Here is a 15,256-nt window from a genome sequence, read left to right on the forward strand (position 1 = left end):
GTTCCATTGGCCTAATCGGACTCTTTGGGTCTTTACTGGTATCATTTGGAATGATTGTATTTTATATTTTGAGCACTTACCAGTTAATACTTCTGAAATTATTTTATGTGGTGGAATCTCAGTCCCTAGGATCAAAATCTGTCCTCAAGTACAGGCTGCATCTATCTCTGTTCACCTCCTTGGTAGTCATCACCTCTTGAGACAACAGGGTTGTGTTTCAGGGCTTGTTGTCACCTCTTCTTTAAGAGTGTTTCTAGTGCTGAGAACTAATTCCAGGTTCTGGACTTATAAGTTTAAGTCCTAGCCATGGTCCTTAATTTCTTATGTGACTCCAGGTGGGGGAGATCCTCACCTCTGATGGTAGTCAGGACTAAATGAGATTATATACATGAAAGGGCTTTCTAAGCGTCATGAGGCACTGTATAAATCAGTGTGTGGTAAGAATTTTATCTAGAATGAATTCTGCTGTCTTTCTCAGACAGAGAGACCCTCCTTCCTCTCAGAGGGAGTTGTAATTAGATCACTGTCTTACTTCCTCTGCTATGAATCACTCACTCTCTTTGACCTTTTCCAGTCAGAACAACCTGTTAGTTTTTAGGAGTTGGTAGTAAGAAGGCTTTCTGTTTTAAAAGAGCCCTGTGGAGCTGTCTTGGATATACTAGGTGCGGCACTTCAGTTGTTATTACTGTGGTCTCCCTGGAGGCTAAAGAGTTGGACAGCTCTTAGGAGCCTCCCCACCTCCCCCCAGCCTTTTCTGTTTTTTTGTTTTTTGTATTTTAATGGTAAAACCAAAGTAAGTAAATGACTAGGGAATTACTAAAAAAAGAAACTTCTGTGTTTGAAATAAAGGATTGTTTTACACATTTGTATCGAAATACTCTTTACTAAAAGTTAAAATTCATGGATTCCAATAAGAGAATGCCAACTGAGAAGACAGTTACTGCTTTATTAGAGCCAGAAGAGTATAAATTATGAATTTCTTCATTTTATCTTTAGAGTTATGCCCAACCAAGTCTTCAGTACATCCAAGGACAGCAGATTTTCACAGCTCATCCGCAAGGCGTGGTCGTACAGCCAGCTGCAGCCGTGACTGCGATAGTCACACCAGGGCAGCCTCAGCCCTTACAGCCGGTAAGAAACCCTTCAGGTGATAAAATACTCATTAGCTGTGTACCTTATCTTTAGAAGGTCTACTTTTGGTTTAGGTTTTTATTTTTGTTTCTTTCACTTGGTTTTGTTTTTTTTTTTTCTTTAACTTTGGTCCCCAATTTCACTCAAGGGCTGCGTCTCTGAGGAAGCATTACTCAATCATTAAAAAAAAAAAGTTCTCTAGATTTTACCCCTATGTTGATTGATACATATTTTGCTTCCGATATCCTTTTTATTTATAATTTAAACCGACTTTGTATTTTTATACTTTGCTATGAATTGCTAAAGTAACAGTTTTATAGAGTAGCTATTTGTATTTTATGGAGTACTGGAATATGATACTATATCAGACCCGTGGACTAGGAGTACAGAAGTGAACTACTTCACTGTACATGCTGTACAATATGTAGTAAGAGAAACGTTTGGTATTCTGTAACATATGGAGAAGGATGTGGTGAAATCTTGATGAAGTCGGAAATGGCTGGCATTGGAAGCCGTTGAAAAGCTGAACAGAATAACTTGATCACATTAGCACTTTGGAGTTGCGACAGCTCCAGAGAAGGTTCCTGCAGCAGTCTGGTGAGTGATGGCGGCTTTAGACAGGTAGTACAGTTAGTGGGGATGGAGTATAAAGACTACATGTGGAACAGTTGGGAGATGAGACAGTGTGCTCTTACAGCAGGTATTTGAGGGCTTGCTAGGAGTTGGGCCCTAGGAATTTTGAATACAAACCTAAGACTCCATTCCTATCTTTAGAAGCTGACATTCCAATAAGAGAGTTGAGGATCACAATGAATAATACTAAAAGTAGAGATTAGTGTCACATAAGGTGCAGATAGTTTGAGGAGGGAAAGAATCATTCCCAAGTGTGGGAAGGATTAGTAATAAGTTCTGAATGATTCGAAGTATTCTTAGTGACACAGAAGCTTAGGACAAAGAGGTCACTTTATAGGCTGGAAGGAGGACTACAGGTAGAACTGAAGTAGGACACCAAAAAAAGCAGCTACATGAAGTAGGATTAGTGGTATGCATAAAACAGTGATGCTCAAAGACCTGTGTTTGCTTAAAAGTGGTCCCATTTTATCTGAGCCTGGGATCTCCGGTCCCTCTTTGACTGCTTAAGCAGAGGTAAAACTGGAAAAAGTATTCTATATTAATTGGCTTACACAGAATGAGAATTAAGGGCATATATTCTTATAGTAATTTATTATTAGTCTGCTAGATCTATTATAACAAGATACCACAAACCAAGAGGTTTAACAGAAATTGATTTTCTCACTGCTCTAGAGTCTGGAAGTCTATACCATCAAGGTGTTGGTGAGGTTTGGTTCTAAGGCTTCTCCTTGCCTTGCACATGGCTGCCGTCTCCCTATATATTTACGTTCCCTAATGTGTCTTTTCCTCTTATGAGGAAACTACCCTTTTGACCTCATTTAATCTTCATTGCCTCTTTAAAGGCCCTATCTCCAAATATAGTCACGTTGGGAGTTAGAGCTCCAACGTAGGAATTTGGGGGATACGGTTCAGTCCCTAGACAGGGATTGTGAGGTTTTCGTGTTTTTCAAAATGTGACGTTAAATTTTTATAAATATGCAGTTTAAAACGTACAGAAAAATAGATAAGGGTTAAGTGGTAATACTCTGTCATACTGCTTTTCAGCTTTTTTCTTTAAAAAAGATACATCTAAAGCTAATTCAGCTAATCAGGATCCAGAAGTTGGTATATGCCATTTAGCATTGTTTTGTTTTGTTTTGTTTTTAATTTTTTACATGTTTGTTTATTTTTGGTTTTAATTTTTTTTAATGTTTTTATTAATTTTGAGGCAGAGAGACAGAGCATGAGCAAGGGGGGACAGAGAGAGAAGGAGACACAGAATCTGAAGCAGGCTCCAGGCTCTGAGCTGTCAGCACAGAGCCCGACGTGGGGCTCGAACTCACATACCGCGAGATCATGACCTGAGCTGAAGTCGGATGCTTAACTGATTGAGCCACCCAGGCGCCCCTGTTTATTTTTGAAAGATACAGACCTTGAGCAGGGAGGGGCAAAGAGAGAGGGGGAGACACAGAATCCAAAGCAGACTCCAGGCTCTGAGCTGTTAGCACAGAGCCCGACATGGGGCTCGAATTCACAAACTGCAAGATCATGACCTGAGCTGAAGTTGGACACTTAACTGACTGAGCCACCCAGGCGCTCCTAGCATTTTCTATTTTATTCTTTTTTTTTAAGGTTGAAAGATACTGCTCTGGATAGTGAGCTGCTGAATATTTTTAAATGTGGTATGTTGGATGGTGAACTTGGAGCCAACTGTCAATTTTCTGATAGATCCCCTAAAGCTGTTTATATACTCTGTCTCTGATCATTTCCCAGATTGAACCTTTTTTTATCTTTTTTTTAAAAGATAGAGATAGAGGTATGTTTTTACATATTGCTTAAGTAGGCTACTTTGTCCTTTTTGAGATGTCACTGATGAAGAGTCTGTGTGTGTGTTTCTTTTTAGCCTGAAATGGTAGTGACAAATAATCTTCTGGATCTGCCACCCCCTTCTCCTCCCAAACCAAAAACCATTGTCTTACCTCCCAACTGGAAGACAGCCCGAGATCCAGAAGGGAAGATTTATTACTACCACGTGATCACAAGGTAAGAAAGGCTGTGTGGGCATCCCCAAATCAGTTTCAGTTGGTCAAAGAAGCTGCCATCATAAGGGGAGATTTATGATTATTGGCTTGATGTCATTGGCTGGTGTTCACTATGCTTGAGGGCTGCTAGATTTCCAGAATCACGTCTTAAATGTTATGTTATGCCTTTTTAGATAGATAAATTTTGATATATTTTTAATCTACAAGACTCTTTTGCGGAAAATTAAAGAGTTTGTAAAAAAATAAATAAATAAATAAAAAGATAATGACTTGATCTAACGTTGTGGGTATTGAGGGTCCTGGGCAAACCTTTTCTGTAAAAGGTCAAATGATGTTTTAGGCTTTGCCAGCCAAACACAATTACTTAGTTCTGCCATTGTTGTGCAAACAGCCATAGACCATACATAATGAATGGTCATGTCTGCCCAATAAAATTTCATTTACAAAAATAGGCAATAGGTCAGTTTTGGTCCGTGAGCCATAGTTTGGTGACCCTTGCTGTTTATAGAAAGCTCAATTTATCTTTTTCTTAGAAGTTTAAAAAATACATATGTCTTTTAGACAAAAGATAGCTTTATGTGAATATATGTAATTTTGTGTGTGTGTGTGTGTGTGTGTGTGTGTGTACACACTCATTGGTATATAATCTTAGGTGAGTTGTTGGGATACGTCTTTTATAATCTTTCTACCAATCTGTATAGAACGTTATCAATTAATATAGAACTACACTGTTTTTAGTGCATGCTTATACTTTGAGGGATCAGCAAACTATGCCCATAGGCCACTGGTATTTGCAAATGAAGTTTTGGGGGGAACACAGCCACTCCCATTTATTTAGGAGTTGTTTATGGCTGCTTTCACAATATAGTGGCAGAGTAGAATAGTTGTGGCAGAGACCATGTGACCCACAAAGTCAAAAATATTTACTCTGTGATCATTTATAGAAAAAAAGTTTGCCAACTCCTGTTCTTTTGTATGGCTATATAAAATTTTATTTAACCCACCCTAATTGATGGATTTTCACGATTTTATATATAACTCTAACCCTGGACATCCTTATAGATACTAATCTTACCTTCTTTGGGTAGATTTCTAGAGGTAGAATTGTCAGTCAAAAAGACATTTTAAATTGATAATTATTGTCAGCTTACCATGAAAAAAACTGTACCATTGTAGACTCCCACAAAAAGTGTACAATAGTGCCTTTTTCTTCACGTAATTTCTTTTAATCTTGTAAGTGTAATTGGTGAGACATCTTATTTTCATTTCCAGTTCTTTTATTATTGAACCATCTTTATTGTTGGCCGTTTACATCTTTTGTGATTTGCTTGTTTGGGGCATGTACCCATTTTCTGTCATTATTATTAGATCCCTTTATCAAGGTTATTGCAAATGTTTTTGTTTGTAATGTCTTACAAGTTTAAAAAGTTTCATACAAATATTTTCTTTTATGGTTTTTCAAGCGCCTCTAACGTTTCTGACAAACGTTTGGTGTGGTAGGAAAGCACAAGACTGCAAAGGCAGGATTGACCCACCAGATACGTTGCTAGTTCTCTGAGGCTTTTGACATTTTAAGGGATTCTCCTTATAGCATTCCCTGTGACAGCTGACTTCAGACTCCTGAATTGAATTTCCTTACTTCCAGTTGTTACCTCACAGATCTAGCTGTAAAAAAAACAACAACAACAAAACTACAATGCTTTCTTATTTGCAAAACAACTATAGCATGCAATGAATGAGTTAACATGGTAGAACCCTTCTTCTTGCAGTCAGTTGAGAATATTTGGGACCAAGGGCATAAGTTTTTGACTTGAAGTCTTTTCCATGAAGGCTCCCAAAGCAAGGAACCATTTTCTCATGTGACCAAGGATTGTTAGGAGTGTGTTGTGATTTATTTTATTTGCTCCAAGTACATGCTGGGTACAGTTGCTGTTGATCTCTTCACCTGCAGAGGGGAGGTGTAGGCAAGCACTGACTCCATGTACTTTTTAGGTTTTGCTGAATCCTATTTTCAGAACATTAAGAGCCAAGTGAGAAACAGACAGGATGTTTTGGTTTTACTACTCTCTTTGACAAGGCAAACATCGCCACCTCACTGGCTAGAGAAATACAGTGGGCTAAACAATGTATGTCTGTGGGATAGAATCACTGCTGCTGGGAAGATAGCAAAAGAATGTTTCTATCTTATGAAGCAGACTTCCTCTATGTCTCATTACAAATGTTGTATTTTATGTGTATATGGCAGAGATGCCTGTGCCAGAGTTCTCTGTTTTCTGGCCACGATAGCATGGCTGTTCTTACCTTCTTCTAGGCAGACTCAGTGGGATCCTCCTACTTGGGAAAGCCCAGGAGATGATGCCAGCCTTGAGCATGAAGCTGAGATGGACCTGGGGACCCCAACGTATGATGAAAACCCCATGAAGGTGAGTATGGCTTACACATGTTTCCGGATCATCTGGGAGTCTGTATCCTGTCATCTTGCTGGAACAATAGCCATGTGGTCTTGTGATTCTATTTTCCTTATTGTTCTGGAGAATTAACACATGTAGTAAATGCTTGAGAGGCCTAGGACATCCAAACAGTACAGCAGTATGGTATGTAAAGCAAAAAATACAAGCCCTTAATTTCTTTCCAGCTGCTCTCCTATCATCCCTTTCTGGAGATAAATACTGTTAACCAGTACAGGAGTTCTCAAACCTGGAGTAATTTTGCTCCCTCAAGGACATTTGATAATATTTAGAGACAGTTTTGGTTGTTAAAACTGAAGGAATGCTACAGACAAGGGAAGTCACCAAACATCTTACAATGCACAGGACAGTCCCCCACAACAAAGAACTGGCCCAAACTGTTAATAATGCCAAGGTTGTGAAACTTTACTTTGGTGTGTGTTCTTCCAGACCCTTCTGGGAAATGTACACACACAAGTGTTTTTCTTTCTTTTCATTTTATTTGTTTGTTTGCTTGTTTGTTTTTAAAAGTTTATTGATTTTGAGAGAGAGTGAGCGCATGAGCAGGGGTGGGACAGAGAGAGCGAGAGAGAGGATCCCAAGCAGGCTCCGCGTGTCAGCGCAGACATCCATCGGGCTCATTCCCACATGCCGTGCGAACATGACCTAAGCGGAAATTTAAAGAGTCAGACGCTTGGGGCGCCTGGGTGGCTCAGTTGGTTGGGCATCTGACTTCGGCTCAGATCATGATCTCGCAGTTGGTGGGCTTAAGCCCTGCGTCGGGCTCTGTGCTGACAGCTCAGAGCCTGGAGCCTGCTTCAAATTGTGTGTCTCTTCCTCTGTCTGCCCCTCCCATGCTCATGCTCTGTCTTGCTCTGTCTCTCAATAGTAAAATAAACATTAAAATATTTTTTTAAAAAAAGAGTCAGGCACTTAGCTGACTGGTTAAGCCCAGGTGCTCCTTACTTTTCATTTTAAACACACAAATAGAATCATAGTATTTATATTCTATTGTAACTTCCTTTAGTATTTCTTAGCAATTTGGGGTACCTGGCTGGGTCAGTTGGAGCATGCAACTCTCGATCTTGGGGTTGTGAGTTCGAGCCCCGTGTTAAGTGTAGAGATTACTTAAAAATAAAACCTTAAAAAATATGTCTGTCTTAGCTCTTTCCTTGTAGATCTGCTGCATCCTTTTTTGATGCACTGTGTCTCATTTTAAATGTTTTAGCTCATTGACTGAAATTTTACATAGATGGTGTGTTTCAATGTCCTGCCATTTTGGGATTCATAGTTCTGGGAAAAAGTTAACTGTTTACAACCTCACCAAAGGAGTATCCTCCACCACCTCCCCCCAACACACACACTTTTTTTTTTTTTTTTTTAAGATTTGGGACAAATATTTTACTATGGAAATATTATTTTAGAAACAAGGCAAAAAAGAGCTTATCCCTGTTCTCTCCCTCTGACAAAACAGTAATTAGGATTAGAGGTCAAGTAAATGAAATACACAGTGACTGAATTATAACCATTTTTATCCCTGTCCGCTTATAATAAGACCCACTATCTCCTGGAGTAAGGTGTCTTCAGTGAAATCAAAGACCATATTTCTGTGTCCTAAGATCTGAATAGTATTCAAAAAAATTTTTTAATGAGAAGAGGCACTTAACTAGTTAAGTCAGTGGAGAGGTAGGAGAGAGGGAAGAGGGCAAAAAGGAAGGAGGTTGGAGGAAAGAATCAAAGTGGAAACAATGTACTTTCTGTCATTTTATTCACTTGGGGGAAGCATTTTCCTTCCTTCAGCATATATTTGCCATTCTCCAAAAAACCAAGCATTTCAGTTAAGTCCACGTGGAGCCTGCTAAATTTCGAATGAATCACTGGAGTCACTTAACCACATCACTGTAACTGTGGTATTGTCACATTTTCTTGAATCATTTAGGAATATGCCCAGGATTGTTAGGCAACTGCCATTTAAAGTATCCAGAAGCTAACACACCACAAAGAAAAAACCACAACACCTCCCTCTTTGCAGACGTCTGTAGCTCTGTTAGTTATATCCTTTGAAAAATAAACAAAGTTTGAGAAGAGATCCCTGGTGTAGGAATACAGCTGAGCTCTGAGACCAAGTTTATAAAGCATGTCAAGAGACCTTACTTTTTGCACCTTAGCCATTAATTATGATTCAGTGTTTTGGTCTAGTGTAGAATACTGTTTGATTGACTGTAGGCGAAGTATAATTGCAAAAGCTCACTGTATACATACCACTTGGGGAGTCTGTTTATCAGATTGTATCTGATAACATGGAGAGAAAGTGAGTAACGTGTTCTAGGCAAGGCTGTGGGTTCTCAACTCCTGCCCTGGATTAGTTATAGTAAATAAGTACACTGAATCCCAGAAAAGCTTCAAGGCCCTAAATTAACATGATATTCAGGTTTTAGTGGAAAACTGTTCTACTTTATAATCTGTCTGAACATACTGGAGTGTGAGTTCAAAGTTAGGATTAGAATTAATACTTTTTTGTTGCTATTAATAGAAGGCAAAATAACAGACTTTTAGTTTGATCAGATTTGAAAGTTGGGAGAGAATACTCAGTCCACAGGTGGGGTGTATAGGGATGCGTATCATATATCCCTTTCGTGAATTGTAAATATGAAGCTCTTACTGCATGCTTACATCGTGAAAGCCTGTATGAAATTTGAAGGGCCAGACCTCAGCCAGGAAATCGGTTGGAGTATGGTAGATATAACTTGACTGTGATTAAGGAACTTTCTATGGCAGCAGAGAAGTGTTTTCTCACAGGGTCTCTACTTAGGAGTTTAAACCAACTAAAAACTATGATTTTTGTTTTCATTGTGTAGCGAGATAATAGAGATGATTCCCAAGGTGAAATTCTACTTGGGAATGACTAAGGTGGTGGGATTTCCACTGTCTAATGGAAGAGTGTTCCTTGGTGCTCTTCTAAAATGTCAGTGATAAGAGAGGGAAAAATAGTTGCTGTTTTCAAATAACTGTACCACACTACTCATTAGCACTATTAAAAGAGATTGCTTGACTTTAACGCCACTAGTAAGAGATCAGAAAGAACTCTATGTGGTTTTAATATATTTTGAAACCTGGTAATAGGCTTCTGAAAGAACAAGATACTTGAACTATATACTGTTATTTTTTAATATGTGAGTGTGTATTACATTCTCCAAGGTGTGCTTCATTTGGTTTAGAGGGACAGACTAGGAAAGCTAAGAAATCAGCATATTTGCATTTGTAGCAGAGAGGTGTTTGACTGAAGGACTTCCACTGTAATGTGTATTTGTAAGAGTACCAGAATTTTCTCCAATCAACCCACATAGTGTAGCCTTTCTCTAGCATTTCTTAAAGGCTAGCCTCCTGACATTTGTTTCAATTATATCATTAAATTATTTCAGGAATGTTGAACAACAGACAACAAGGAGTCCATTCAGGGGTCTGCAAAAGCAAATCTAAATCCAGTGTTTAATTCAGAAATAACTCTCCTGTATAGGTATGCTCCTATATGTTGGGATGGGGGTTGGTGCTTATGTAAAGATGAGAAATTATAAAGTGGGAAATTATAAAGAGGAAACATTCCTCCTAGCTCTTAATTGCCTCAGAGATGTTACATAGTGAGACTTCTAATGGAAATTTAAAGATGTCAATTTTCAGAGAAAATAGGAGAGAAATGTTTCCATTATTCTTCTTTACCAAAGTACAAATACATAAATAACTCTCTTGGAATTCAAATCATAATAATCTGGGTGCACAATGTAATTAGGCTGCCAAGTGTAGTTCTTGCTGTGAACAAATAGTTGAAGATTAGAGGTGTCTTTTCTCCTAAATAGAATCATAGTCAAACCAAAACAATGCTTATATCTTCAGTTTCTTGAGTACATTTGACCTGTTCATGAAATAGTTGTACCATTTCTATCTGAGCAGAAGATAAAAATCAATTTGAGGAGGTTTTATACCTAATGGTTGATTTTATGTAAATGACACCTTTGGTAACCAGCTTGAAACATTCTAGCCATGTAATTCAGAAGAAAGGAAAACTTTCTGTGGCTATTTGCTTTTGTCTAAACTTTTTCTCCCTTATTCTCTCACATAAAACACTTTATTGTTTGCAGCACATTTAATATTACACCTTTGTATTTGCAGATGTTTGCTTTCAACTGTAAATAACAAAAATGTAGCTGAAACCAGCATAAACATAAAAAGAGACATATTGGGGGTGCCTGGGTGACTCAGTCAATTAAGTGTCCGACTTCGGCTCAGGTCATGGTCTCGTGGTTCGAGACCCACATCGGGCTCTGTGCTGATAGTGCAGAGCCTGGAGCCTGCTTTGGATTCTCTGTCTCCCTCTCTCTCTGCCCCTCCCCCACTCACGCTCTGTCTCTCTCCCTCAAAAATAAACAAACATTAAAAAAAAAAAAGACATTGGCTTGTATAACTTGAAAGTCAAGAGTGGTATTGGCTTTAGGTATAGCTAGATTCTGTGGCTCAGATCATGGTGTCAGATTTATTATAATCTCTGATTCTCCTCTCTATGTGTAAACAAGTCAGAGTCAAATCTGGAAATTCTTTTAAGAACAGCTCAATGATTGTTGGAGGAGTCCTCATAAAGCACCATGCTTTGGGTAAGGGTAAGTAAGGGATGATAGTGGTGTGACCTGAGTCCCTACCACCCAAATAGCTTACCTGATCATGGGGAGATCACTGAGACTCCTGTGTTAACTGTCCTGGATTTTCAGCCAGTGATTCACATATAGAATCTGTCAGATTAGTTTCTATATAGCCGGGAGCTGAGTCACCTTCAGCTCTTAAGAAAATTGATCTTGGGGACGCCTGGGTGGCTCAGTTGGTTAAGTGTCCGACTTCAGCTTAGGTCATGATCTCACTTTGTGACTTTGAACCCTGCGTAGGGTTCTCTGCTATTGGCACATAGCCCACTTCGAATCCTCTGTTCTCTCTCTCTGCCCCTCACCTGCATGCTCTCTCTCTCTCCCTCTCTCTTTCTCTCAAAAATATAAACATAAAATGTTTTTTAAATGATTTTGATGATCTTTAAGTATGAATAATGAGCAAGATTTTGGCATTGTTTTGGTCAGTTATCATAGAAGGTAGAAGAGAGTACTTGTGAAATCCACTCAAGTGCTGTGGACCCGTGGAAGCTGGGAGAAGGCTGACCAGCACCTGCAGCAGAAGCTGCCATCTACATATGGGAAATCTCTGTGTTGGCAGTGATGGGGCAAACCGCCTGACTTTAGGAACGTTTACGTTACTTAGTGGAGGGCACTTTTGGCCATGTATGAGAGCTGTTCTTCAGAGATTTTTCAGAATCTACTCACAGAGAAAAAATAAACTATATGCGAATTTTTTTGCAAGTTAAATATTTAGAAAGGTACAGATTTTGGCTTTAGGTTCTTTACCTATCAAGAACAAAAGAAGGATGTTTATTCAGTTTATGACATAGAGGTACTTAATAAAATATTTATGAAATGAATCTATCAGGGGAGTAGATGAGTAGCTCATTGATTTCTACAGTGTTTGTCTTAAGGCTTATGTCATAGGCCCTAAAATTCAGAATGAGGCTGCAAATAGAGGAATTGGTAAGCACTGATGCAAAGCAATTCAGACTCTTATGGATGGTTTTATTACCCATTACCTTTTCATTACCCATGGCTCTGACAGTCTCTGCCTTTTAATTGGTGTGTTTAATCTGTTAATATTTAGTAAATGTGTCAGTAACGTTGGGTTTAAGATCTACCCCCTCATTTTTTTTCTATTTTTTTCATCTGTCTTCTGTGTGTTTTTTTCTTTCTTTTTGGATAAATCTACATTTTCCCCCAAAATACTTCATTTTATCTTTTTCTATTGGCTTATTATCCGTTCTTCCTTATTTAACTTTTTAGTAGTTTCTGTAAGGAGTGGTTATCAGAGTGTAGTGCGGGGACCCCTAGGGACTTGAAGACCCTTTCAAGGGAGCCATGAGGTCAAAACTGTTTTCATAGTAATACTAAAACATCATATTCCTTTGTCATTCTCATTCATTCATAAGTATACCATGGAATTTTCCAAAGGGTACATGACATGATTAAATGTGAAGGAAATGAGAATCCAGCTGTCTTCTGTAAGCCTGACATTAAAGAGATTTCTATATATAAAACTGTGCCACTCTTAATAATTTCTTTAGTTTGGGAAAAGAAAGTTACCTTTTCACAAAAAAAAATTATATTCACATATGATAGGTATGTTGATGCTGTTTCAAAATTAATATTTTTTGTTTACATTTAATTTCTAATGTAAATTTGGATAGATAGAATCCATATGAGCAAAAGCTCTTTGAAGAGCAGGGGTGCCTGGGTGACTCAGTCAGTTAAGCGTCCAACTCTTGATTTTGGCTCAGGTAGTGATCTCCCGGTTCGTGGGATCAAGCCCTGCATCAGGCTCTATGCTGATAGTGTGGAGCCTGCTTGGGATATTCTTTCTCTCTCTCTCTCTCTCTCTCTCTCCCTCTCTCTCTCTCTCTCTCTCTCCCCCTCTCCCCCTCTCTCCCCCTCTCTCCCCCTCTCTCCCCCTCTCTCCCCTCTCCCCCTCTCCCCCTACCTGTTCGTGTGCACATGTACTCTCTCTCTCTCAAAATAAACATTTAAAAAACATTTGAAGAGCAAAAAAGGAATCCTGAGACCTAAAAGTTTAAGAACTGCTGGTCTGTGGTTTACAGTATGAATATTTATCTCCTTATAGTCTCATGCCAAGTACCATTGTATCTATCTATAATTGTAAGAACCTACTTATATTTTGCCCCCTCCTGTCCATTGTACTGTTACCATACATTCTTATTATCCTGTCATATGCTATGAACCCCGGAATATATTGTTACGTTTTTGCTTTCAACAGTTCATTACATGTTAAATTTTTTAAACTTGGGAGCAAAGTCTTATATTTACCCACATGGTTACCAGTTCTGGCAGATTTTATTCTTTCATGGAGATTTGAGCTCTTTCTGGAATCATTTTCCTTTAGACTGAAGAGTTTCCTTTAATATTTCTAGTATTTCAGGTCTAATGGTCATGAATTCTCTCAGTTTTTGTTTGTCTGAAAAGTGTTCTTGTCCTTTTTTTTTTTTTTTTTTTTTCTTTTTAACAGACTTTATTTTTTAGAGCAGTTTTAGGTTCACGTCAGAATTGGGTGGGAAGTGCACAGAGTTTCTCTATAACCCTGTCACCACACATGCACAGCTTCACCCACTATCAATAGCCTGCCAGAGCAGTCCATTTATTACAGTCAGTGAACCTACAATGACCTTACAATGACCTATCATTACCACCCAAAGTCTATAGTTTGCATTAGGATTCTTGGTGTTGTACACTCTGTGGGTTTGAGAAATGTATAATGGTATGTATCCACCATTATAGTATCATACAGGATAGTTTTACTGCCCTAAAAATCCTCTGTGCTCCCCCTGTTCATCCTACCCTCCTTGTCCACGTCCCTTATCACTATCCCTGACAACCAGTGATCTTTTTACTGTGTGTGTAGTTTGGCTTTTTACAGAATGTCATATAGCTGGGCTCATGTAGTGTGTTGCCTTTTCAGATTGGCTTCATTTAGTTAGCATTATATATTTAAGGTTCCTTCAGATCTTTCCGTGGCTTGCTAGCTCACTTCTTTGTAGCACTAAATATTTCATTGTCTGGATTAACCACAGTTCATGTATACATTAACTAGCTACTGAAAGACATCTTGGTTGCTTCCAAGTTTGTGCAAGTTTTTTGTGGGCATAAATTTTCTCCTCATTTGGGTAAATATCCAGAATCATGATTGTTGGATCATAAGAGTATGTTCAATTTTGTGAGAAGCTGCCAGACTCCTTCTTACCTTTATTTTTGAAGGATATTTTCACTGGATATAGAATTCTAAATTGATATTTTATTTTCCCTTTCAACACTTAAAAGATGTTATTCCATTTTTTCCTTATTTACAGTTTTTCTTTTTTTTTTTTTAATGTTTATTCTCAAGAGACAGAGACAGTGTGAGTAGGGGGGGGGGGGGGGGAGGGTCAGAGAGAGAGAGGGAGACACAGAATCTGATGCAGGCTCCAGGCTCTGAGCTGTCAGCACAGAACCTGATGCAGGGCTCAAACTCACAAACTGTGAGGTCATGACCTGAGCTGAAGTCGGACACCCAACCAACTGAGCCACCCAGGTGCCCCTATTTACAGTTGTTTCTAATAAGAAGGATGTACTTCTCTGTGTTCCCCCAAATATGATATTTCTTTCCTCCTTTCTGTCTGCATGGAGAAAAGTCTTAATCTTCTCATTAAAATTGGTTTTTAAGAATTTGATTGTGATGTACCTTGGTGTTGTCTTCTTTGTTTAACCTCTCTGGTTTTTTTAGCCATTTGGATCTGTGGATTGATATTTTTCATCAAATATGGAAATAGATTTTTTTATTTCAATTATATTTTTCAGCTCTAAAATTTCGGTTTCATTATTTTTAATAGTATCAGTTTCTTTGCTCTTTGTTTTCCTTTAGATCCTTGAATGTTCGTAATGTTCAGCTTCACTTTTATTTCTGGGCATGTTTCTAGTGACTGACTTTTCCTGTGATTATCTGATTAAAATTTTCCTGCTTCACGTGCATCGAGTAATTTTCGTTTGAGCACTGGACATTGTGCTTGTTACATCATTGAGTTTCAGAGTTTTATTGTCTATGAAAGACTGATAGACTTTGTTCTTGGCAGGCAGTTAAAGATCAGTTTGATTCTTCAGAAGTTTGTTGTTAATTTTTGGTAGGTTGGGTCCAGAGTAGTCTTTTCTCTTGGGATGACTGCCACTATCCAAGAGGTGGTCTTTCTTGGATCTTCACTGAATGCCTTAGGTTCACACCAAGGTCTCTTCACTCCGACTGGTAGAAGCTCAGATGTTTTCCAGTCTTCTGTGAGCTCTGGCAGTTGTTAGTTTATAGCTCATCTCAGACACTTTGAGCTGCAGTCTTATCTCCTCAGCTCAT

The 15,256-nt window shown here is 38.6% G+C and overlaps 1 protein-coding gene across 1 annotated transcript in view; it reads left to right on the forward strand.

Annotated features, from left to right (window-relative positions):
• The window catches only part of SETD2 (SET domain containing 2, histone lysine methyltransferase), a 98,072-nt gene that overhangs the window by 72,343 nt on the left and 10,473 nt on the right, over positions 1-15,256 (forward strand). The window contains exons 15-17 of the mRNA XM_027038561.2: positions 997-1,131; positions 3,647-3,786; positions 6,097-6,208. Coding sequence (XP_026894362.2) covers positions 997-1,131; positions 3,647-3,786; positions 6,097-6,208 — 387 coding nt within the window. The remainder of the gene's footprint in view (positions 1-996; positions 1,132-3,646; positions 3,787-6,096; positions 6,209-15,256) is intronic.

The sequence above is a fragment of the Acinonyx jubatus genome, chromosome A2 (genome assembly GCF_027475565.1).
Source record: "Acinonyx jubatus isolate Ajub_Pintada_27869175 chromosome A2, VMU_Ajub_asm_v1.0, whole genome shotgun sequence".
Lineage (NCBI taxonomy): Eukaryota > Metazoa > Chordata > Mammalia > Carnivora > Felidae > Acinonyx > Acinonyx jubatus.